The 24,478-nt window shown below is 42.8% G+C and overlaps 1 protein-coding gene across 6 annotated transcripts in view; it reads left to right on the forward strand.

Annotated features, from left to right (window-relative positions):
- The window catches only part of CRADD (CASP2 and RIPK1 domain containing adaptor with death domain), a 257,348-nt gene extending 233,088 nt beyond the window's left edge, over positions 1 to 24,260 (forward strand). For all 6 annotated transcript variants that reach the window (XM_058673715.1, XM_058673716.1, XM_058673719.1 and 3 more), the window contains one exon: positions 23,677 to 24,260. In XM_058673715.1, the coding sequence (XP_058529698.1) occupies positions 23,677 to 23,978 (302 nt within the window). In that variant the 3' untranslated portion in view covers positions 23,979 to 24,260. The remainder of the gene's footprint in view (positions 1 to 23,676) is intronic.
- The last annotated feature ends 218 nt before the right edge of the window (positions 24,261 to 24,478 follow it).

A 24,478-nucleotide genomic window follows, 5' to 3' on the forward strand; every position in this document is an offset into this window, starting at 1 on the left:
TGTTAACAGCAGCTGCTCTTTGCAGGAAAAATGCTGAGTTTTCGAGAACACAATGACCCAAACTGACAAAATAATGAAATAGATAGTGTTTCTTCAGTGAACAGAAAGTTGCTTTTCACCATGTTCCAAAATGCTGGCTCCAGTGTGGTGTGTGCTGAGTTTTGATTTATAGCACGCTGCCTTGGTGTTTCCTGAAAGCTCTCCATGGATTCAGGGTTTCGGGGCCGGCACAGATCTCACCTCTGGTCCTGCAGCAGGGACACACCCCTTTCGCATTTCCAGTAATGCTTCCAGTAATTGATTGTGTAAAAAACACAAACCCAAAAGCAGATGGGACCTATGTAGATAAGCTGTTTTGTTTTGTCATCCCCATGATTTCCTAGGTTTGATAGCACAACTTTCTAACTGTAAAAAGCTGCTTCTAGGCTCTATGGAAAACACACACACACATGTACAGAATGCTGCCAGGAAGTAGGCTAAAGGAATATCACATGGAGTTTTCTGTTGTTGATTTGTTTTTGCTTCATTTCTTTCTAAAAGAAGTACCTGGCCTCTTATGAAATTACTGCTGCTCTGTAGTTTCTGCTGGCATTATGTTCTCGTAAATCATTGTTAATCTGAAAATCTCATAAACGGAAAATGCTTTGACTACACCTAATTGACAGAGCCTCTTAGCACCGCAGCATACTGTAGAGCCTCAGCTGTGTTCTCTTGGGAGGCTGGGGCTGACTAAGGGCTGTCTTCTTACCCCCAGCCAGCATCACAAGAGAATGTGGGGGCCACGTGGTGCTAGTCTGAGAAAGAAACTCAAAATGCATAGTTTGAAAGATAGTTTCTACCTAGTGTGTATCACCTGCCCACCATCAGAAAGTGGAAATATCCTAAGCTGACCACTGTAAGTCAGGGGCTGTCCGTGTTGTATGATCACTGAAGAATACTTTGGAGTGATGGAACAGCGGAAGCTATCATTGAGCACTTTGTTGGGAGCTGACTGGTATCCCTGAAGCCAGTCGATTTAGTAAGTCGTGGTCTTCATTTGACAAAAGTTTATTGCTGATCATGGGGTCTGATGAGGAAGAATAGATCTCCTGTCCTTGAAATGGGATTCACCAGGACAGGTAGAAGTTACCCTGAACAAAGTGAAGTTCATCAGGGCGTTAGGAGCAAATCACAGCTCTCATCCTCCTCCACCACCTTTTCTGTCAATTAAATATTCACATTATCTTTTCAGTCTGATAGATGTGGCAGGTGTATATTTACAAGGTATGTGTTTGTTTTACATCACTCATGAAAACTGGTTTTTGACGTTGGCATTGTTTGTCGATATGCAGAGTATAAAGTTGTTTGTAAGAGCTTAAATTTAGCCAGACAGATTGAGTTTGCAATTGGATTCTGTCGTCTGTCACATTAGAGTGACTTGAGGTAAGTCACTGATCTAACATTAACTACCTTTTTATGAAAGGATGTGGTACCTATATTTTAAGTTAATTATTATTACTCTTTAAAGATTTATTTTATTTGAAAGGCAGATTTACAGAGAGAAGGAGAGACAGAGGAATAGAGGTCTTCAATCTACTGGTTCAATCTCCAAAGGGCCACACTGCTGGAGCTGAGCCAAATTGAAGCCAGCAGCCAGGAGCTTCCAGGTTTTTCACATAGGTGCAGTGTCCCAAGGCCTTGGGTACTCCTCTGCTGTTTTCAGGCCATAAGCAGGGTGCTGGATGGGAAGTAGAGCCATCAGGACTTGAACTGGTGCCCTTATGGGATACTTGCACCCCAGATGGAGGCTTGACTTGCTATGCCATGACATCAGCCCCAGTACATATCTTTTGGTGACAGTTCTAAGAATCAAAGTGTCTGCTTTATATTCCCCTTCTCTTTGTTGCAAAATATCACAAGGAAGGGACCATGTGCATTCACAACTCTGAACCAAATGGGCTGTGTTAGAAATGTTTGTAAACCTGGGGACAGGAATTTGCCTTGCAGTCATACAGAGGAGAAGGAAATGATTTGCCCTGCTTCTCTGTTGCCCACCCAGTAGCTAAGCGGGAACATGTATAGGGCTGGCTGAGCCCGGGATGAGGGTATCAGGCCAGAGAACTTGTTTCTGGATGGCTTCCTGATGGAAGAGGTACGGTTACTGCGGAGGACCAACAGGCTGTCCAGGGCATGTCTTCCCAGCCCTGAGGCTTCTCGGACTGTTTGAAGCCAGAGACCCCACCTAGAGGGGGTGGGCACCTCAGCAGCATGACCCATCTGCCTCCTCCTTCCAGGTCTCTTGATAGTTTTGTTCTTCCCATTAATAAGAGCACAGTTCTTTGGAAGTGAACAGAAAGTAAGGTGAATACATCCCTGGAGTCTGACCCCGTACTTCCTTTTCTGCCCTCCCTGTAAAATACCCGAGTGGAAGGACTAAAATACCCTAGTCGACTGTCTTCAGGAAATCCGAGAGCCAGCGACGTATTGACATGCTTGACACCTGCCTCCGGGAGGCACTCCTGAAGCCAGAGATGTTCTGTGTAACCAAGGTCCATCTGCTGCACAGATTTTTAATTCAGATATTCTTCCTTTTCAAGCCAAGACTGAGAGAGCAGCCAACTTTGTGGAAAGATCTCTTTAATAAGAAACGAATAAAACTATCAGTGCTAAATAAAATAGACCACTGTGAAACTTGGGTTAAATCCCGCAGGGAAGCGTATGTGAGATTAACTGCATTATATAACAAGACCGCCTTTAATAGCTGGCACGATTCTTTTTGTTGTTCCAGGGGAGAAGCCGCCAAGGCTGGAGCAAAGCACATGATATTATTTTAAAGCTCAGCAGCCTCTGGAATTTTCCCTCTGAGAGATGTCAGGAATCAGGGTTTTACTGTGATTTATAGTTGTTTTAAATGTTTAATACTTTTTACATTTTTCAAAGCGAAACCCTCTGCTTCCAGCAGCCTAGGGCTGTGTTTCTGTTGCTTTGAAAGATAATTTTCCAATGAGAAGTTTTAAAAACCATGCAAAAGGGAGGTTTTATAGTACTGAGGTTTGAGTGATTGTAAATAGATGAAAAGGATGCAGCTGTAACGGCAGGGCTCTGAGACTTTTTCACAGCCACTGGTGATGACCTAGCAGAAAAGTAGCTGGAGGGAGGAGGGTTTTCCAAGTTGGCAGCCCCTTCACTCAGCCAACATCACTTTTGGGGGCCACGCACTCCCAGATCTCAGAGGGCTAGCTTACTGTCAGGTGTAGTTGACAAGCAGGTGTGAGGTGGGATCCTGTGAAACTACTCACCCCTCACTCACCCCCCTTTAAAAAAAAAAAAATCAGAGATGGTAGAACACTGGCAGGTTCATCTTACTTAACCTAATAGTTACTTGGAGACTATACAGTGATACTGACTGTAGTGGGGTCAACCTACACTGTTATGGGAGACTCCAGGAAAGACGTCCTAACACAGAGAAGTAGGGCCTGGGACAGAGAGGGGATGGCGTAGCTGAGTGCTTTTGTTTTGTTTTGTTTTGAATTTCTTTTTTGTTTATTTGGAAGACAGAGGCCTCCGATCCACTGGATTATTCCCTAGCTGCCTGCAACAGCTGGGACTGGGCTGGGCCAAAGCTGGGAGCTAGCAAGTCAAGCTGGGCTTCCTGATTGGATGGCAGGAACACAAGTATTTGAGCTATTACCTGTGCCCTCCCAAAGTGTATGTTAGCGGGAAGGTGGGGTTGGGAGTGGCACGTGGTGTGAACCCAAGCACTCCAGTATGAGAATTTGGCATCTCAAGCAGTCTTAGCAACTGTACCACGCCACAGTGAGTGTTGTTTTTAAACAGTTAATGCAAAATAAAGCCTTTCAATTGCCTTGAGTGCTAACTAGGTTATAATAAATAAACGACACATGAAGTGTTTTGACACATGTGTACACACATGAAACTACCACATTTGTAATAATGAACGTATTTAATGTCGTGAGGTGGCTGAGTCCAGGTCCTTGTCTCTTATGCAAGAAAGCATTTGAGTTGAAGGAACTTTATTGTGAAGGTCAGCAGATAAGCAGGATTTGTTTGCATTCAAGCAGCAGTACAGTTAGGCTCAGAGCCGGCTCCACAAGATTCCCTTCATATGCTCTGGAGGCACAGATAGTGCAGTGTGGGAGTGGGGTTTAACTGAATATGGAGTTTGGAGCAGGGCTTGAGTACTGGCTATTTCGTACCTTTTTTTTTTTTTTTTTTTAAACTCAGTATCCTGAAGTCAGGTGCAAGATGGGAGTAGATGTGTCAGCCCTGGTTGTTTTTTGGCAGTGATCATCGCAGGAATGTGGCTATCAGCCATGTTGGATATTTTCGGCTAGCACCAGAGAGCAGTGCAGCATGCGCAGGGAGGGGCTGGTGAGCTTAGCTCCTGCTTGCCAGCTGCCCACCTGCAAGTTTTCTAATTCCCTTTTGTAACTCCTTTGCATTCTCCCCATTCCCCAAACACCCGTCTACTTTGTATCATTAAATACTAGGTTTGTTTCCTAGAATTTCACACTAAGAGAATCCTAAAATGTATTTTTTAAATTTTGATATTTCACTCAGTAATTTATTTTTAATTTGTAGTTTCAAAGGTTTATTTATTTATTTATTAGAAAGTCAGAGTTACAGAGAATGAGGGACAGACAGAGCTCTCATCTACTGGTCGCACTGACCAGAACAGGCTAGGCGAAAACCAGGAGCTTCCTCTGGGTCTCCCTTGTGGGTGTCAGGGCCCAAACACGTGGACCATCTTTCCTGGCTCTCCTCACGTCATTAGGAGGGAGCTGAATAAGAAGCAGAGCAACTGCAGCTTGAAACGGTGCCCATGTGGGATGACAGCATGACAGGTGGTGACTTTACCCACAATGCCACAGTGGCAGCCCTGAACTTACTTATTTGGCATAACAGAAATTACCCCAATTGAACAGCAACTCCCCCGTTTCCCCATTGTTCCCAGTCCCTGGCAACTGTTGTCCAGTTTGCCTATTTAAAATATCTCAGGTGAGTAGAATCATGAAGTGTGTGTCCTGTGATTGTTAAACCATTCTTATGTGAATAAAGTGCTATTGTAGTATGCTTTTTATTTGCATTTCTGTAATGACTGCTGTTGGACATCTCTCTGTGTGTTAATTTGCCATCTTTATTTCTTAAAGTGTCTGTCCTCCAAGTCTTCCCCCTTTTTAAAGATTGGTTCTTTAAATGAAGCCTTAGCAATTACTTGCATCTACTACAAATGCTGAATAACAAATAGTAAGTATATGCATGTATGTGTGTGTAATTTGCCAGTATTTTGCCCAAATTTATTATCTGTCTTTTCATCTTCCTCACAGTGCCTTTGAAACAGCAGGAGTTTTACATTATGGTGACATTGTTTTATCAGTCTGTTCTCTATGCGTCATGCTTGTGCTGTTATTTCTAAAAGTCTTTGTCCAAGCTTAGATTGCAGATGTTTTACCAATGCTTTTTTCTAGAAGCTTTGGAATTTTAGATTGTGCATTTGGATCTCTGGTCCATTTTGAGCTCATCTTTGTCTGTGATGTAAGATGTGTGTGTGTATGTGTGTGTGTGCGCGCGCACACACACGCGTGCGCGCACATGCAGGCAGCCTTTGTTTAGCACTTTGTCTAACACTGTCATTTTCTTCATTGGAAGGGCATTTCGTTTGGGAGACCTGGATTTGATACCCACCCGGTGGTGTCCCAGCCTCTCAAGTACATAAAATCTGAAAAGTCAGTCATCCATGTAGATTTGTTAGATCGGCCTCTGGACTTCATTAACTTGTCTTTTCAATAATACCCACTGTCCTGACTTCTATAAGCTTTAGCATAAGTCTTGAAATCAGTTAATGTAGTTGTTCTTATTTTATCCTTTGACAAAATTATTCCAATTGTTTGGTTACTTCACTTCCTTATACATTTTTTTAAAAAGGTTTATTTTATTTTCATTGGAAAGTCAGATACACAGAGAGGAAAACAGAAAGAAAGATCTTCTATCCAATGATTCACTCCCCAAGCGGCCGCAACGGCAGGAGCCGAGCCAATCCGAAGCCAGGAGACAGCCTCTTCTGGTGGGGGCGGGTGCAGGGTCCCAAGACTTTGGGCTGTCCTCTACTGCATTCTCAGGCCAGAAGCAGGGAGCTGGATGAGAAGCGGGGCTGCTGGGATTAGAACTGATGTTCATAAAGGATCCCGGTGCATGCAAGGCAAGGACTTTAGCTGCCAGGCCATTGCACCAGGCCCTTCCTTATACATTTTAAAATCAGCTTGTCAATTCCTATATAAATATATGCAGAGATTTTGATTAGGATGAAACACATTTTTATATCTGAACAATTGGCATTTTGGGAACAATCCAGCATTTAAAAAATTTTCCACAGCCTTGCTCCCAAGTTTATTGAAAACCCACCTGTGCAAAATGGTATTAATTGATGCCAAAGGATACAAGAAGAAATAGAATGTTCTAATTTTGGCCCTTATATTCTATGACTTCACCTTTTTTTTTCCCTTGTTCTGCCAGAGGAAGGAGGAGAGCAAGGGCAGCTGTCTTGCCAAAGTTTCACCCTTGGGGAGACCACAGAGGCTTGGGAAGGCCCGTGCCGCTCTGAGCCGAGGGGTTCCTTCAGACTGTGCCCCACTTTCCTGGACGACTCAAGGTGCATCCACAAGGCATTAGGTGGTGACGGACCACAGGCTGTTATCCCATGGAGCCTGGGAGTTCCTGGAGATAGCAAAGCAGCTCGGGACTAAGCTTTCACATGCAGCAATGGGAGAAGCTGGAGAGAATGGGGATGGCTCGGGTGAGCTGACAGACAAAGCCACAAATCTGGAATTTTGTGAAACTTCCCAATTTTCAAGTGCTGTCTCTGTAGTTTTTTTTTTTGAACCGCTCAGGCCAAATGAAACATATCTGTGAGCCAAATTCAGTATATCAGCTACCCGTGCTCAGCCTCTAATGGATGGGCTCTTTTATTTGCTTTCAGGGTCAGCTCTTTCATCAGCTCCCTCAAGACTTTATTTCAACAGTTGCTTATTGAGCACTCCTGACAGAAAGCTGAGGGTGCCCAGTTAATCTCGGGGCCACAGGAGAACCCTCCCTGCCCTTGCTCCAGTGTGAGACCTAGGTGAAGGCCTCTCAGCTCCCGTCCTCTCCTGCATCTGCCCGCTCCTTCTGTTTTGTTTTGTGGGTTTTTTTTTTAAAAGATTTATTAATTTTTTATTACCAAGTCAGATATACAGAGAGGAGGAGAGACAGAGAGAAAGATCTTCCGTCCGATGATTCACTCCCCAAGTGAGCCGCAACGGCCAGTGCTGTGCTGATCCGGAGCCGGGAACCTGGAACCTCTTCCAGGTCTCCCACACGGGTGCAGGGTCCTATAGCTTTGGGCTGTCCTCAACTGCTTTCCCAGGCCACAAGCAGGGAGCTGGATGAGAAGTGGAGCTGCCGGGATTAGAACCGGTGACCATATGGGATCCTGGCATCTTCAAGGCGAGGACTTTAGCTGCTAGGCCACGGTGCCGGGCCCTCCTTCTGTGTTCACTACCATTCATTTAGCCCTTCCAAGGTGGGCATGGTGCATTATGCTTGGAAGAATCCCAGCACTGTTTCAGGAGATGACATGTGAGCCAGTGATTGAATGTAAAGTAGAAATCAGGCAGCCAAATGTGCATTAGAACAACATTTGTCAATTTCTGATTGCTATGCATTAGTGGAACATAAATTCAATCCAGTGGTTGCTAGTCAGGATTTAAATAAAATAAGATAAACTAGAATAACATGAGGCAAAGATTAAGTACTTTTGTGTGTGTGTGGTTACACTCGTCTTTGGGCTTGTCTCACACACATACATGTACTTGTTTCTAGTATCAGATACCTGTATTTCTAAATCAAATTGTTGATTAAAAAATAGAGAAAGACAAAGAATGGAAAAACTTAACAAGTAGATTGTTTGTTAGTGATACACCTGCTATTCCTGAGATCTTTTCATAAACAAGCCCTAGGTTCAGTTGAGCTGGTTATTTGCGATTGTAAATTAAATACTGGCGTGTGCCAGGGTAGGCACCTGCAGGTCACTTTGTCACCTACTGGGATCCATTAACAATTAATTGTAAGAAGAAGCAAGTGACTGTATCTCCTTGCCTTTTTTTTACCCCCTTACCTGGCAAAATTGGCAAATTGCTCTAGGTAAGGCATCTGCAAGCCTAATGCTCCACGGGGGTGCTTTAGAAAGTCTGTGAACCATTTACCTAAGTAGCTCAATTTGAAAGCTGCTGTTTCATTAGCAGTTAAAAAGTGCCTATCAACCCTCAGTGTTCCTTGGATTAATACATGTCATCCTAATACATGTTGTTGCACTTCATGTGAAATTAGATGCATTTCAGTTAATTTAAGAGATCTTTACTGAAATCTCACTTTTTACACAAAAATTGAAATGTTGCAAACCTGGAAAATTAAAAATTGGTCAGGAATCACAAAACTCCAGAGTCAGCTGGGATTATCTCTGTTGCTGGCTCTTGGTGCCTTGCACTTTTGTGTTCCGTGAGAGCTTAAAATGCAGCTGCTCCATATGGTAGTTGTTTGTTTTTGTAGACTCAATTTGAAGCGATCTCCCAGGAGCTGCGGTCCGCTGGACAATGTGCCAGGTGCTAGCTGTGAGCAAGACGACACTGTGTGTGTCTTGGAATCCGGAGTTCTCCGCAGTATATGCGACATGCTTTCACACTGAGCTAATGTTTGCTCACAAGTTCATGTGTTTGAATAGACTCTGGGCTCAGTCTTTGATTGCATCTCCATTCATAAAATGGGCAGTCAGCTTGTTTTCCACAAGTGGCCAGTTTCGCTGATGCAAATTCTGTGACACTGCTATCTTCCTTGTTCCTGATTGCAAACTACATGTTCATGAAACTTAAGATTGCTCTGGGGTGTGTGTGTGTGTGTGTGTGTGTGTGTGTGCGTGTGCCAGTCATATTGCATTTGCAGCTAATTAAAACATTGGAGACTTCATCCATCAACCACATTTGTGCCAGATTGGAAGCATTCCCTATGTTTTTGGTTTTTTTCAACTTGCTGGTAGGATATTACATTTATACCAAACCAAGCTAAATCCTTTTCCATATCATTTCACCAATCTGTCCAGACTATTTTGATTCCTGCTTCTGTCAATCACCATATTGTGGTCCCTTTCAGCTTTGGGAAGGCAGCAAATTAAAAAACCTGCTGTGGATCTCTGCTCTTAGGTTGCTGATAAGACTACTACTGGACCATAGCTTTGAAGGATTTTGCTTGGCAAAGTTGCATGACTGTCTCATACTGTATTCTCTCTTGGGTTTCATCATCACGCCACTCAACCCAGTTGAAACTTCACCCAGAAAATGTGCTTTTGATGGCTGAAGTCAGCTGCCTTGTAAGCATTACTAATGATCTTGTCTTTCTGGCCAGCTTTGCGATTAATAAGGACAATCTAAATCCTGATGAATTGTTGTTTCATAATTTATTATGTGAAGTTGGAGCTTCTTCAGTTAACATCTTGTGCTCTTTATCCAGGAAACAGCCTTAAAGAGAGTATCAAGGAACCATGGGGCCAGCTTATTTTTCTTTTAGCTTAGGTATCAATTAAAGTATTTTCCTATTTGATTTTGAAGATTAAAATAAAGTTGCAAATATTTTTTTGTTGCTGGGTGTGAGAGAGACCATGCAAGACAAGTCTAGGATGTATTAAGGAGTCTTTATTAACCAAGCTTGGTGATGGCAGTGCGCAGTAGAAATTAGCAAATGAAAAGTCACTGCTGCAATCCAGTCTGAATTGAAACCCTGAGAAGAACAAATGATCATCACTGTGAAGTCTGTTCATTAAAGAGAAGACCTATGTTCCAGTTTCCCCAGCAACATAAATTATCCTAAGAGACATGCAGCGAACAACCTAGACACACTTGCAAAGCTAAAAACATTCAACCTTTTCCTGGCTTTTCTGCCCACATTCCATTACTGCTAGGCCTCACCTCTCCTGGAACTCTTGAAAGTACACAAATTAGAGGTACAAAGCATCTTAGCATTCGCATCTTTGCTGACTTGCCCAAACAGTGAACAGAGGATGAGGAATGCAGACATGCACGAGCCATGTTTAGAGGCTACCTCTACCCTCAGGAAGCAAGAGAGCAAGCAGGTGCTGGGGAGGCCAAGAATGCGAGAGCGAAGGAAGCCCCACCAGGTGTGTGAGCCCCGTCCTAGCGTGGGCCTTTATAGGGGCTTGTGAGGGGTGTGGTTACGCAACAATGTGATCCCGCCCCCCCATGGGTTCCAGGTGATGATAGGTGAACCTGGTTTGACTCACAGGTGGGCAGAAAGGAGTGCATAGGTGGGGGAGGTATGGCTTTCAAGCTTGTGACCCTGAACTAGAAGCCTAAGACCATAACATTTTAAGCAATTTTGAAAATTTTAGAGAACAGTGATTAATGAGAAATACTGATTAGGGAATTCATTTTTCGCATTTAGGAAAGGAAGAAACCCAGAACTTTTTATCTGTAGGATATAATTTGTACATGAAGGAATCTTTAATGTCTTTTGCAAACAGCCTGTGAAGAAGCAGAGCTGTAACTAATGTTGGGAATTGACAGTAGTTTCTGGGAGTTCATGAACAGACAAGAAGTTTGCAATTTAATTTTTAAGTACAAGTTTTCATAAACCAACTAATTTTTAAGTCCATCGCTGAATTTGTGATTTGGAAATATTAGGCAGAGCCACGTGGGCACTTAATGGCTGGAGACACTTTTGCCTTTGTGGGGCTTTTTGCTTTCTTCTTAAATTTTTTTAAAGATTTATTTATTTTTATTAAAAAGGCAAATTTACAGAGAGAAACTAAGTCAGAAAAATCTTTCCATTGGTTCACTCCCCAAATGGCTGCAGCTGCCGGAGTTAAGCCATTTGAAGCCAGGAGTTAGGAGCTTCTTCTGGGTCTTCCATGTGGATGCAAGGCCCCAAAGCTTTGAGACATTCTTTGCTGTTTTCCCAGGCTACAGGCAGGGATGGGAAATGGAGTAGCCAGGATGCAAACTGGCACCCATATGGGATGTGGCACTGAGCCAGAGCCCTGGCCCCCTATTTCTTTTTTTACCTGTCTTTCCTTTCTAAAAAAGTTACTTTGTAATCTAATTGTACCACCATAAACATGTGAATATTACATTTTCAAGTATTTTACCTGACCTAAAATTCACCTTTTCTTCTGATAATAAAAGAAATTAAAATTTTCCATGGTCCCCAAGAAAGTATTATGAGCCCTTGGCAGTACCTTCACTAATGGATAAATTAGCCCTGACCAGAAGTCATTTTTTTAACCTTCATTTCTTTAATTGTACTTTTGTATTGTTACATCCATGTGTTTTTAATTTATTTAGAAGGCAGAGTGGCAGAAATAGAGGGAAAGACAGAAGATTTTGCATGTGCTGGTTTATTTCCCAAATGGCTGCAGCAGCCAGGTCTGGGGCAGGCGGAACCCAAGAGTCTGGAACCTTCATCTTGGTTTCCCACATGAGTAGTAGGACCCCAATCTCTTGGATAATTATCTGTTGCTTTTCCAGGCTCCTTATCCAGAAACTTGAGTGGAAGCATAGTAGCCAGGACTCAAATCAGCAATTGCATACAGGATGCTAGTATTGAAGTAGTTGCTTAACTTGACTGTGCTATGACACTATCCATCCATGTTTTTTTCAGTGAAGGAAAAATCACCCCATATTCATTGAAACAACTCATAAGCAACTATATATGTGGTGAAATTAGATTGGATAAACTTTTATCAAGAAAGATTCTAAAATCAGAGTTTTTTTTAAGGTCAGTGAAACAGAAAAGTGTACCTTTTGCATAACAGATTCAGACCAACCACATAGGCCTGAAGTTTCTATAGCTCTGAGAACTCTTGGAGCCACAAGTGCTGATGCCAACATTAAACCTGTTTTGTCATCTCAAAGAGTATATAATTATCATGAAGTGGTTCCCCTTTAGTTCTTCTTCCTTTCTTGCAGCAATATAAAAACTTACGTATTTCTTTTCCAATACATTCAAGTTTTAAGGCTTAATGCAAGAAGATCAGATGTTACTTCTCATTCATTCAGATTCTCATGACTTTATTATGTTTGTTTTATTCTACATCCCATGGAATGTAGAAAAGGAAAACTACCACAAATCCTATCATTCAGAAATGAGCAATATTAACATTGAGTGAACATAGTCTTGGACATCTCTAAGCGTTGTGCAGATGGATGGATGGGTACATATGCCGATAGCATTGCACAGACGGATGGAGGGATGCATGCATGAGCAGAGACATGGACAATTCATGGAGAGCAGAACAGAGACAAATATGCATGGATGAATGGGATGACATACAGAGGCATAGAGACATGAAAGTGTTTTTATAAAAGTGAACTCATATGATACATGGTAAAATTAAAGTTTAAATTTACAAACCACCATATTTAATTTACTTGAGTTTAATGTGAGAAAAAGGAACCAACTAAGAATTAAGGAATATCTAAACTTTGAATAAACACTTTCTCCCAGTAAAAATACTGTTTTTTTAAAAAAAAATTTCGAAGGTTAAGAAAAGAGATGATAAAGAACTTGCTCATTTTTATGTTGTAGTTTTTCAGATTATGTTTTGGCGGTTACCATTGTTGCTGTGCTCCCTGTTAGCTGCCTGCTCTGGGATTTGGGAGAATCCTACTTCCTCAAGTTAGACTGTGCTTTAGCCATAAGACTTTAGTAGAAATGACCCATGTGGCTTACATATGGATCCGCTGAATGGCCAGGTTGCCAGTCTCTCATCTTTCTCTCCGGCTTCTCATGTAGGGGCACCCAAGAGCCACAGGCCCATCATGTGCACAGCCTGCGCAAGGGGACTCTGCGCTGAGGAAACACGTGGGCCTGCAGTAGGGGAAGCCAAGCACGGAATGAACCTTAGACTTGTGTTCACTGTAGGTAACAGCCTAATGCTGTCTGTCCTCATTTGCATTTCACCACCCACCGGAAGACAGGATTGATTTCCTTCCTGCCATAACAAACGAAATCATCAACACTCCCCTTCCTTTGCTTGCCTCCTAGAGTTTGATGAGTTAAATAGTTATTTTTCAAACAGTCAAGGTATATAATATTTGCAATCTAGTCCACAATCTAGCTGTGATTTTGATTTGTTATCTTAGTATTCTCTTACATTTGGGGTTCTGTTCTGTTGTTCCAAGTTAATATTATAACTACATGAATGCATTGCCCGGCACTGATCTTTTTCTTGTGACTTTTCTATTATTGACACCAAGGGAGCAAATGAAGGAGCTTAGTTGGAGCTGCAGGTGGGGGAGCATCTGACTACAGTGGGAAGGAGATGTTACCGTTTGCCTCCTTTGAAGTGATATGAAGAGCAGAATAGGGGCAAGTGTTTGGTTTGCTGGTTAAGACACAGGCTAGAGGGCCCAACGCAGTAGCCTAGTGGCTTAAGTCCTCGCCTTGTAAGTGCTGGAATCCATATGGCTGCCCTTTCTATTCCTAGTGGCCCTGCTTCCCATCCAACTCCCTGACTTGAGGCCTGGGAAAGCAGTCAAGGATGGCCCAAAGCCTTGGGACCCTGCACCCATGTGGGAGACCCAGAAGAGGCTTCGGGCTCCTGGCTTTGGATTAGCTCAGCTCCAGCCATTGTGGCTATTAGGGGAGTGAATCAACAGACAGAAGATCTTCCTCACTGTTTCTGCTCTGTGTATATCTGCCTTTCCAATAAAAAAATTTTTTAAAAACCTTTAAAAAAGAAGACATAGGCTAGGGCACCTACATCCCCTCTTAGAACGCCAGGGTTCAAGTCTTAGTTCCAGCTTCCTGCTAATGCCCCCTTGGGAGGCAGCCGGTGTTGGCTCAAGATGATGGGTTCCTGGCTGCCAGCTTCCAGACTCAGCCCACCTTAGCCCTGGCTTTTGCTAGCATTTGGAAAGCAAGCCAGCAGAAAGAAGTACTTGTTTCCTTTTTTTTTTTTTCGTTTGTCTCTCCTCCCCTTTGCCCAAATAAACAAACAAATGCAAATTTTTTAAAAAGCAGGCTGATTTTTTAGTGGGTGTATTACTGATTTTGAGTTCGTTGTGAATAATTCATCCTTTATTACCTGCATCTGAAGCAAATAATTTCCAGCCACTCCCTGTTGGTATGCCACTACATATAGATACCATTATCTTACTCACTGCACTGACTAGATTGTCAGGACTTTAAAATGAGGTCTCATGTCTGGTGAATTGGTGTTTTTTTTTTTTTTTTATGTTCAAGGCTATTTAATGATTATAACTGAGTATCATCCTGGTGAGGAATAATATTCACACAATCTCCTTACTCCCTTTAGAATTTTAGAGGAATCACTTCTTTCTTTTGCATTTAAAATACTGCTAAGTTTTACTGGCTTACCCTCTCCTTGTAGACAGCTTGCTCTCTCTGCTTGAAGAATTATTTTTTGATCTGGAAATTCAGTTATTTAACCAGAGTGTATCTCACAGTTGATCGTTCCATATCGACTTTTTCTGAAAACAGAGTATGCTCTCTTGAGATTGCTCTATTGCTTACTCATTGTAGGAAGGTCTTCTTGTATGAGGTCTTTGAATTCTTTGGCCTGGCTGTTCTGCTTTCGGGATATCTGGCAATCTTTCAGTAGAAGGTGTTTTTCTCTCCACTGTAGCTTTCTGCTTTTTCTGCAAGTTCAGCTTGACTGGAGCATAATAATTGTGAGTCATCTTCCTTTTTTTCCTTGGTGTTTCTAATTTATTAGCTTCATAGTGATGCTGTTTTGATCCTCAATTTATCATGTTAATATGCCAGGCTTCTTTTAAAATCTCATTTTGTTTTTTAATTATCTTTGTTAACCTCTGATTTTATAATATTCTTGTTCTTATTATTTTCTTATTAAATTGTTCTGTGACACAAAATACTTTCCCTTATTCTTTGGGGATTGCTAATTTTTGATTTGGGTGCGTTTTCTTCCATGTAGTGTTCCCTTTTTAAATCATTTGTTGCAGCAGTATGTTGCTCAACTGCCATAACGTTCCATTCCATCCTGCTCACATGTGGGCAGTTATCTAGCCTTTGGTGTCAGATGCCGACCACTGTGTGTTGCCCCTCGAAGACCAGCCATTTCCTGTCTACTTTCCTTGAGGAGCAGGGCAGAGATAAGCACCACTGAGTTGTTTATGTGAGACCACACAGTACCACCTGCTCTTTCAGTCCTGCCTGCAACTATGGAAATGTCTCCACAGTTTGCCAATGACAGTCAGTCCTCACTGTCCACAGTTCTTATCTTCCCATCCTTCCATGCAGCCGTTACCATCTCCACGCTACTCAGACTGAAAGGGAGGGAAAGAAAAGATAGGAAAACCCACTTCATTTGTTCTTCTTTAGATTTGAGAATGTTAGAGTGAATTCCTTAGAATTAAGGTTTGTTGACTAATTGATGGAGCTTCTGGGAGTTTGGAATTGGAAGGAGATGGGTCCTACCATCTTTCTTGATGGGCTTCCTGTTTTGTGTTGCTTTGTTCATTTCCTTTAGTACTGGAGTAATGGAATTGCTGGAGTTAGGCTCACACTGCCGCATTCACCCAGAAGCCATCTTGGGGTTTGCCCATGTCTTTTCTATTCCAGTTTAAACATGGGGGCTCATTGGGCCCAAGCTGGCACAGAAATGAGTAGCAGGCTACCTTTTATCCTGAAAATATTTTAATGTAGTCCTTCCTGTGAATTTTCTAGTCACTCTGGGATTAATCAGTGCAATCTCTTTGGTTGTTAAGAGCTAAGTAACTTAAAAGTGAGCACACTTGGTGACACTTAGAGCCTCAGTGTGAGACCAGAGTTAAGTGAGTGTGTCATTTTGTGATGGGTCAGTCCTAATACATTCATTTATCTACCGTGTATGTGGTGAGCACCTGCTCTGTGCAGGGCCTGGAATTTATCACTGCCTGAAAGGAGCTTTCCCTGTAGTAAGGATGGGCATGTGGACGTGTACATGGGGCAGCCAGCTGCAAGCAGAGAGTCCGTCTCTGTAGTGAGTCCTCTGTTGGGAGGTGAAAAGTGACCCAGCAAGGGGACTCCCAGGGTAGAATGGGAGTGGTCGCTGAGAATGGGACTACACAGACAAACTACACTTGGTGGAAAGTTAGTGCAAGAGGGGCAAGTCAGTGTGAAAGGCTGAGAGCAATGAATAGATCGGAAAATCGCACTGTGACTGATAAAACTTTTTATACTGTTCTGAGGATTCTATTGTACCAAGTACTCATTTCACTATTGTTTTCTTTAAACTTCCCACATGGGACGTTTAAAAAGTAGGAACAAGGGGCCCGGCAGTATGGCCTAGCGGCTAAAGTCCTCGCTTTGAAGACGCCAGGATCCCATATGGTCACCGGTTCTAATCCCTGCAGCTCCACTTCCCATCCAGCTCCCTGCTTGTGGCCTGGGAAAGCAGTCGAGGACGGTCCAAAGCTTTGGGACCCTGCACCCGCGTGGGAGACCTGGAAGAAGTTCCTGGATCCTGGCTTCGGATCGGCATAGCACCGGCCGTTGCGGCTCACTTGGGGAGTGAATCATCGGATGGGAGATCTTTCTCACTGTCTCTCCTCCTCTCTGTATATCTGACTTTGTAATAAAAATAAAAAAATAAATCTTTAAAAAGTAGGAACAAGTAAGTGAAAACCATGCCTAAAAGCCTGAAAGGCTTGGTTGTGCCTTCAAGGACATATAAGGAGAAATAATACAATAATAAATGACTAATTGTTAATTTAATGAGTAGTTCAAAATCCTGAGATCTGTGAAAAATAACAAAATTGCTTCTAAAAAAGATAATATGTTATGTCTAAGTGGGGCCTTGGTTGTCACCTGATGTTGCCTGTTAGAGATGAGAAGGAGTCTAAGCAAGGCTAACTGACTTACCCGGTGCACCATGGCTAGCTGGTAGCAGATCTACGTATAGATAGTACCCAGACCTGCAGATTCTTAGCCCTGAGCTGTGTCTGCCCTACCTCCCAACTGGTCATTCAGTGAGAACTCAATTATTGCTAACAGTTTTGTTGTTGACCTTCCACAGACTTGATAGTCAAATCAAGTTTTCTGTTACAACACGCAGGATTTATTTGTGTGTTGCACCAAGGCCTTGTTTTCTGGAATAGGCTGTCACCTCATCTTTTTGCAGATCAACTTTCGCCCAAACAGTTTATTTCTCTGGCTTTTGGAGCAGGCTGCATTGTTCTGTGTGATGATCCAGCAGAACAAGGGGATGCAAGTAGTCTTCTCTTCAAAGGGCTAATCTTTCTGGCTGCCAGTCTCTCAGCTGCAGTGGTTTGGGTTTGTTTTTGTTTTTGCTGCAGAACCCTGTTTCTCAAGGGTCAAGGTGAATCAAGGAGTTCTGGGAGGTTAGCCTCCTGAGACTGGCATCTCCTACCCCGGGACCCTCTTCCTCCTTACCCCTGGCCTGGCAGCCACGGATAAACTCACATGTGGTCAGCCCAGGGACACTGAGGGGCAGCTAGGTTCACAGACTGGCTTCTAACCCACCCTCCTTTCTTTCTCCCTCGCTTCCTCCCTTCCGTTCCCTGCCTGCCTGGGCTCCCTCCGTCTCTGCTTATCAAGTTATGGTACATTATATTTCACTCATTGCTCTCTGGAAAGCCTCTTTCATGTTCATTTGTCTACTGCTCTTTAAATGGGCTTTAAAATTTCTCCAGAGGTTTATGTGTTTTTTTATTAATTTAATTCCTAGATCCCTTCTACTTCTCATGGCTTATATCATATTTTGTATTTGATTATTACTAAAGCATTGAAAAAAAATTTTAAAGATTCATCTTATTTCTGGCAGTTTTGCCCCCCCCCTCTTTTTTTTTTTTTATTCTAGCAGATTAATCCTGGTCATTTTCTATGTATTTTGTTAAATTTTATTGTCTGAAGATAGTGACAATCTTATATCTATATTCTTTTTCAATTTATTTATTTATTTGTTTCAATGCCACTTTCTTGGATTGTGTACGCAGCTCGTGTCCCCAGCCCCCGCTCCACCCGTCTCACTGTTACAAATATCTGTCTGTATGTAATAAGTTTTCTAAAAGTACTATCCCATGCCCAACTGAATCACTCATGGAGAATGCCTATCTGCTTACAACATCTCTAATCGTATCACGAACTAATTGACGTTTAAAAAGTAGCATTGTACTTAAAAACATTTCTGCTATTTTAGGCCCCTAACTACAAGTATATGTGGCTGTTCTAACAGCTGTGTCCATGTCTGCTGGGTCTCCTTCATCCTGTGCATTTCTGCCTCTTTGGAAACCTGTGTAGTTCTAGAGGAATCTCGGGTTCCGTTTAAGGTGGGCACATATCATAGAATGTGGAGTAGAAATGGGAAGCTGACCAGACTTTCCTTCAGCCAAACAACCCATACTCAGCAGGAGGGGAGAAATGGTGCCACTTGCACAGGCATTTGTTGTAAGAGAGAACCTTTTTCAGGAACAAAGTCAGAAACTATAGCTAGTAGAGATGATGACTCATAAACTGTGCTTGAAGGACTCTTCCACTTTAAGATTAGGATTAGTTGGGGCCTGGCGCAATGGCCTGGTGGCTAAATCTTTGCTTTGCCTGCACTGGGATCCCATATGTGCACTGGTATATGTCCTGGCTGCTCCACTCCTCATCTAGCTCCTCGCTTGTGGCCTGGGAAAGCAGCAGAGAATGGTCCAAAAGCTTTGGGATCCTGCACCCATGCAGTGGACCTGGAGGAAGCTCCCGATTTCTGGCTTCAGATCGGCTGGGCTACAGCCATTGCAGCTACTTGGGGACTAAACTAACAGATGGGAAGATCTTTCTCTCTGTATCTCCTCCTATGTATCTGCTTTTACAATAAAAATAAAATAGAATCTTCAAAAAAAATAGGATCAGTTAATGAAAAAATGTAAGTTGTGCTGTTGCTTTTGTGCTGAGCAAGAAGATGTGATCACTTCTCGTAAGGAGCTTAGGAAACAAGAATGCCATATTTAGAACATATTGTGCAGAATGCCATCTGACTTGGCTGTAAATGCAATAGGAATTGAAGGGAAACACTAAGTTTTGAGGCCAGACGAGCTTTGATAGGAATAGGTGAGTGAGGAGGAGCTGGCTAGAGAAGAACAAGAGAACACTAATGTTCACTAATGTTTTCCTTTGTGCATGATCATAGAGATGGTGTGTGGTGGAGAAATGAGAAAATGGATAGGATGATAGAAGTGGGGGGACATACCCCATCCTTTGAATGGACACTTGTCTTCATTGTAAAAAAGTTTTGTCTATGTATGTTGTTCTTTTTGAAACAGATGAGTTTTTATTTCATTGAGAACTGTACTAAAAGATGTCTGATTTGTTTAAGGGGGGATATTTTGAGGCAGTTGCATTTCTACATCTGGTTTGAGAACCAGGATGGGCATTTTTTTCACCACAGCATCTGGGCGTTCTTCACCAGGAATGGTACTGCATGGCACAGGGAGTGTGAACGTGCAGCTCCTGGTAGAGTTCCTGGTGTTACTAGCACCAGTGGGCATCCGGCAGGATGCCAAAGGCCCTGCAAGGCACTGGGACACCCTGACTGTCCTGTGTCTGCCTGGAGTGCAATTGGGCATTTGCAGAGGATTCCTAAACCTCATTGGGTTCCTATGTACCTTTTTCTGCTCTATATTACAAGCACTTTTAAAAGTTCATTAAAGAATAGGAAGGTATTCATTTTAATGCCAGAGCATTTTCAAGATCTGTGCATACAAGGTGTCTTATTTAAAAGGTTTTGACGAATCTATTTTAAAATGGAATCATGCAGAAATTTCAATTTTTTGCTCCAAAATAAGTATATCTTTTTCATTCTTGTACATATTTTATGAAATTCCTTCATATATATATATATATAAATATCCCTCTTGTACCACTATTTTAATATTTCTTTTTGTTTACTTATTTTTCATCAGCTTTTCTTTTTTAGTTACCTTTATAACTGCTTTTTTTTTTTTGGCTTGTATTTTATCGTAATACTTGTTGCAATCATGGGTTTGTAATGCTGTCTGAACCTTTCCAGTCAGGTGAATTTAGAGGTATGGCTGTTATAATGTAGAGCATTCGTCCGTGTACTTCCTGATACTGGCTTGCACACCACTAGTGGTATGCATACTAACTTGGAGAAATAGTAGACAGATAGTCACAGTGGAGTTATTTATAGCTGGACCAGTTTTCTGCAGTTGGTAGATGACATAGAAGCCTTAAAGCTCTCATTCTAAGTAACCATGCATCCAGTAGGCTCCACCAACTGAGAGTACCTCCTAAGGATACCTCTCTAGATAGAAAGGTCACACAGCACAAACGGTTGCTGTGGCCTCTGCATGTATACAGAAATGTCTGGTTAGGAGGGCTGGATTTGCTGGTCAGGGTCATACTTATGTTCCACTTACCTGGCTCCAGCCTGCATCTAATGTTGCTGCCATCTCCCAGTTAAGTGGCACTCTTCGCCCAAGGTCTGTCACCCTGCAGGTGTGGAAGAATCAACAAATTCTGCCCTGCTTCCATATAATTGGCTGCCAGCGTCTGCTGCCCTCTCGCTGGCCGGAAGGAAAGGGAATGACTACAGAGAGCAGTGGGAACACAGATGCTCAGTCCTCAACACCCGATGAACTAGACCAGAAAGCAGTTAAAACAAAAACAAACTTATTCCAGATTCCCCAGCAGTAAACAGACGAATTACAGATTACAACTCTACAGAAGGCAAGAAAGGAAACAGTTGCTATCCTGACCCTGAGAAGTAGCACTGAGGAAAAGATGAGCAGAGTGTACCAGTCCATCTCTGTTACTATAACTGACTAGGTGAGGCAGCGCCACTCTAAGAAGACGAGAGAGTTATTAGATTCATAGGTTTGAAGGCTGAAAGTGTGGGGTCAGGTGGCCCCATTGGTTTGATTTTGGAGACAGGCCTCCTAGCAGGTGGTGCATGGGTACAGCATGTGCTGGCGTGAGCGATCCATTACCAGATGGGAGTTAGGCCTGCAGTGACCTAAGGACCTCCCATAGGTCTCTCTTAGGGATTTCCTCCTCCACCATGCCACACATCCCCAGACTGGGGATCAAACTTGTAACACACGAACCCTCGGGGCATAAGGGACAAAGTCCTGAGGACTCCTAATACGGGTAAATATGGGAGGAGGTGAGGAGATAGCTTTGGTCAGTGTGAACCAAAACCTTCCTGAGAGGCAGGAAAGACGTGCCAACTGTGATCTGAGATGTGCTACTGGCTCCCGAAGAGCACAGGGCGTCATGCCCCAGCAAGGGCAAGCCTGGCGAGCTCTACCCTATGTCTGAGACAGGACAGTGCATGGAAATCAACAGCCAACTTCACGCTGTGGCCTGTGGTGGGCATCTGAGGAGTGAACCGGAAGAGCCTTGGCCGGTTGTCCTTCTGCCTCTCCGCCTTTCAAATATCATGAGAAGGAATAAATCAATACTTTCAAAAGTATGAGCAAGATCTACAAACTCATGAAGGAAGTAAAATTACTTCAGAATAAAAAAATTACATGCATAATTCAGAATTTTGATTTGAAAATATAGAAGTGATATAGATTTTCCTCAAACACTATGTTTTGATTCCAGCAAAAGCAATAAACACATAACTCTTGACCTGAAAGAAGTTGAGGGATATCGCAACTGTGAATGCTTCGGAAAAAATGTAAAAAAATAAAAAGCCACCCTGTGATGAAATCAATCAGGTGATTCAAATAGAAGTAACAACTAGGAATAGAGAAAACATGGTTGAATACTAATAACGACAACAACAATTAGGGAACATCTAAACCTCACAGTGTGGTCTTCAGAGCAAACAACGTGTGAAGAGGAGGCTCATGGATTACTCTTACAAAAATGGAAGCATTAGGTTCCCGACAAGACACAAATGAATAAGCAACAAAAAGCACAAGGCTTAGGAGAAGAAGATAACGTGTCAGTTACAGAACATGATTGTGAAAACATGGAGTTAACGTTGTGTATTTTCATGGTTTTTCTCCCTCTTAGTTAAATTGAATGTGTGTTTAATCATTTAACTGCAAGTAAGAAGTCTGCTGTTTCATTTTTGCTTTTTCTCTCTTCTGTTTCACTCAAACATTAAATAACCCTTATTCAAGAAAAGCTCTCGCATCCCATTGTAAATGAAATTATTGCCATCTGCCTGACAGTACTTGTGCGTGAAGAAGAGCACAAAATGATTGCCAACAGTAAACACCATGGTGGGGGATGGATCGTTTGTTTCCTTCTTTTTTTTATTGTTGCTTGGAATTTTTTATAGCAAGCTCATTTTTTAAATAAAAACCTGGAAATCACTTTTGTTAATACAGAACGCTGATCACTAATGCCATCAATGTTCTAGATGCTTCTTGGTCTTTTTTTTTTTCTTTAATTGCAAGGTTGACCAACACCAGAAACAGTTCTGAATAATATTATTGCAACTCACCCCTAAGGTATTGACAACTGCCTAGAGGCCAAAGGCAGAGCAGTGGGAAGTCATCTTTCATAAGGATGCCTTTTGCCTTCTTAGGGGATCACTAACAGAGCAGCAGACTGGTGGCCCACATCTGCCTGCCACGAGTGGACAGGAAATGTGGTCCCGTGCTCTAACATGCAAGTGTCTGAATGTGCCCATAACCAGTGCCCTCTGTTTGGATGCTTAGGCTCCCTGTCAGTGGCTGCTCTGCACCCCCGCACGTCCTCCAAGGGCAGTGTTTTCTAGCTCTGCGCCTTTGCACGTGCAGTTCCATTTGCATGACACCAACCTCCCAGTCACTCCTCACTCACCCTCCTCCCAGCTCATCCTTCCCATGCTCAGGGGCTTGGCTTTGGCCTTCTTCAATACTCACTGAGTTAGGACATGTCTGCTAACCCAGGGCACTGTTCTATCCCATTCACTAAGTGTCATGCTGCTTAGAAGGCTCAGGATCTGGATTAGGCAGTGCCAGGTCAAAGTTTTGTATTGCTCTTCAGCAGCACATTGTCTGTCTCCCCTCTGGGCTCATCTGCTCTTGTGGCCCCTGGGGCTGATGGCTAGCACCATCCACCCCTGCTCTAGCTCCAGTGTGCTTGCTCTCAGCAGGCCTCTTGGCTCCAGCCATTGTTGGCAAAGGCACCTTTTTTTGTTTGTTTCTGATCGAAGCACATCGGGAGAAAGCAGCTGTTGGGTAGAGATGTCACCATGCAGTACAAGCCTTCCCACAGGGAGTATGTCACCCTTGCTGCAAGCCCCACTGCCAGCTTCCAGGTAGGGCCCCAGAAGAGCTGTTTTATTGTCTCCTCCCAGAAAGTTTCATTCCATCTCATGAAAAAAATAGGTGTTTAAAAAAGCCTCTCACAAAGCAGTTTGTACAGGTCATCCTATATGCATTTTTTAAATAGAATAAAGGATATAGATTAGTTAATTATCATTGATTGTTGTCTTTTTCTTTTCAAAATTTCTGTTATTAAATACTTTCCTAGGCACTTAATGTCATTTCTTAAACCCGGAGATGTGACATTGTGCTTAGCAACCCTCAGGAAGGCCAGAGGTAGCTGGGCACTACAAGGTGGGAGTGCTGGCCACAGCCTCTCCACATTTCTGCCACCAGCTGATGCAGTTCCCAGCTTGTTTCACCTTCTTTTCTTCTTCAGGTGATGGAATGACTGGAATCCCAGAACACATCCTCAACAGCTCCCCATCTGACCGGCAGATTAACCTGCTGGCCCAGAGGCTGGGCCCTGAGTGGGAGTCCGTCGTGCTGTCACTGGGACTGTCCCAGACTGATGTCTATCGCTGCAAGGCCAACCATCCCCACAACATCCAATCACAGGTGGTGGAAGCGTTTGTACGCTGGAGGCAGCGCTTAGGGAAGCAAGCCACCTTCCGAAGCTTGCATGAGGGTCTCCGGACTGCGGAGGTGGACCCATCCCTGCTCCAGCACATGTTGGAATGATGTTGCCCAGGAATGGGTCCCCAAGTGATATGTGCCCAATCCTGACACTCAATGTTGTTATTTTGTTTTGGTGTATGTGGTTTTTATCCTTTTAAATGATCCTTAGATGGAAGGAGAATACTACATTTGACGTTACTTGCAAAGCCAGAGTAGTCAATCCGTCTGTCACATTGGCTCAAAATGTGTTGTTTGTAATGGCTTACAGGTTGCATTGTTGTAATTGTGCAGCTCTTAATTGGGTGGCTGCCTTTTAGTAGGCAGGCAAATAAAAAAGTAATAATACCATGTTGTCACATTATATGCCAAATGTCTTAGACTTTAAACAATCACATTTATGTTTTCTAGGTACTGAACTGTGGACTTTTTTTTATAATGTTGATGATAATAAAAAATGAACTACTGTATATGATGTACCCCTTTTCATGGGAAGCTATTGTGTGCTATTGTTTTCTCAGTCTTTTTTGTAGCTTATAGAATCATGTTGTAAAATCACAGTAGTC

The sequence above is a fragment of the Ochotona princeps genome, chromosome 15 (assembly GCF_030435755.1).
Source record: "Ochotona princeps isolate mOchPri1 chromosome 15, mOchPri1.hap1, whole genome shotgun sequence".
In the NCBI taxonomy this organism is placed as follows: Eukaryota; Metazoa; Chordata; class Mammalia; order Lagomorpha; family Ochotonidae; genus Ochotona; species Ochotona princeps.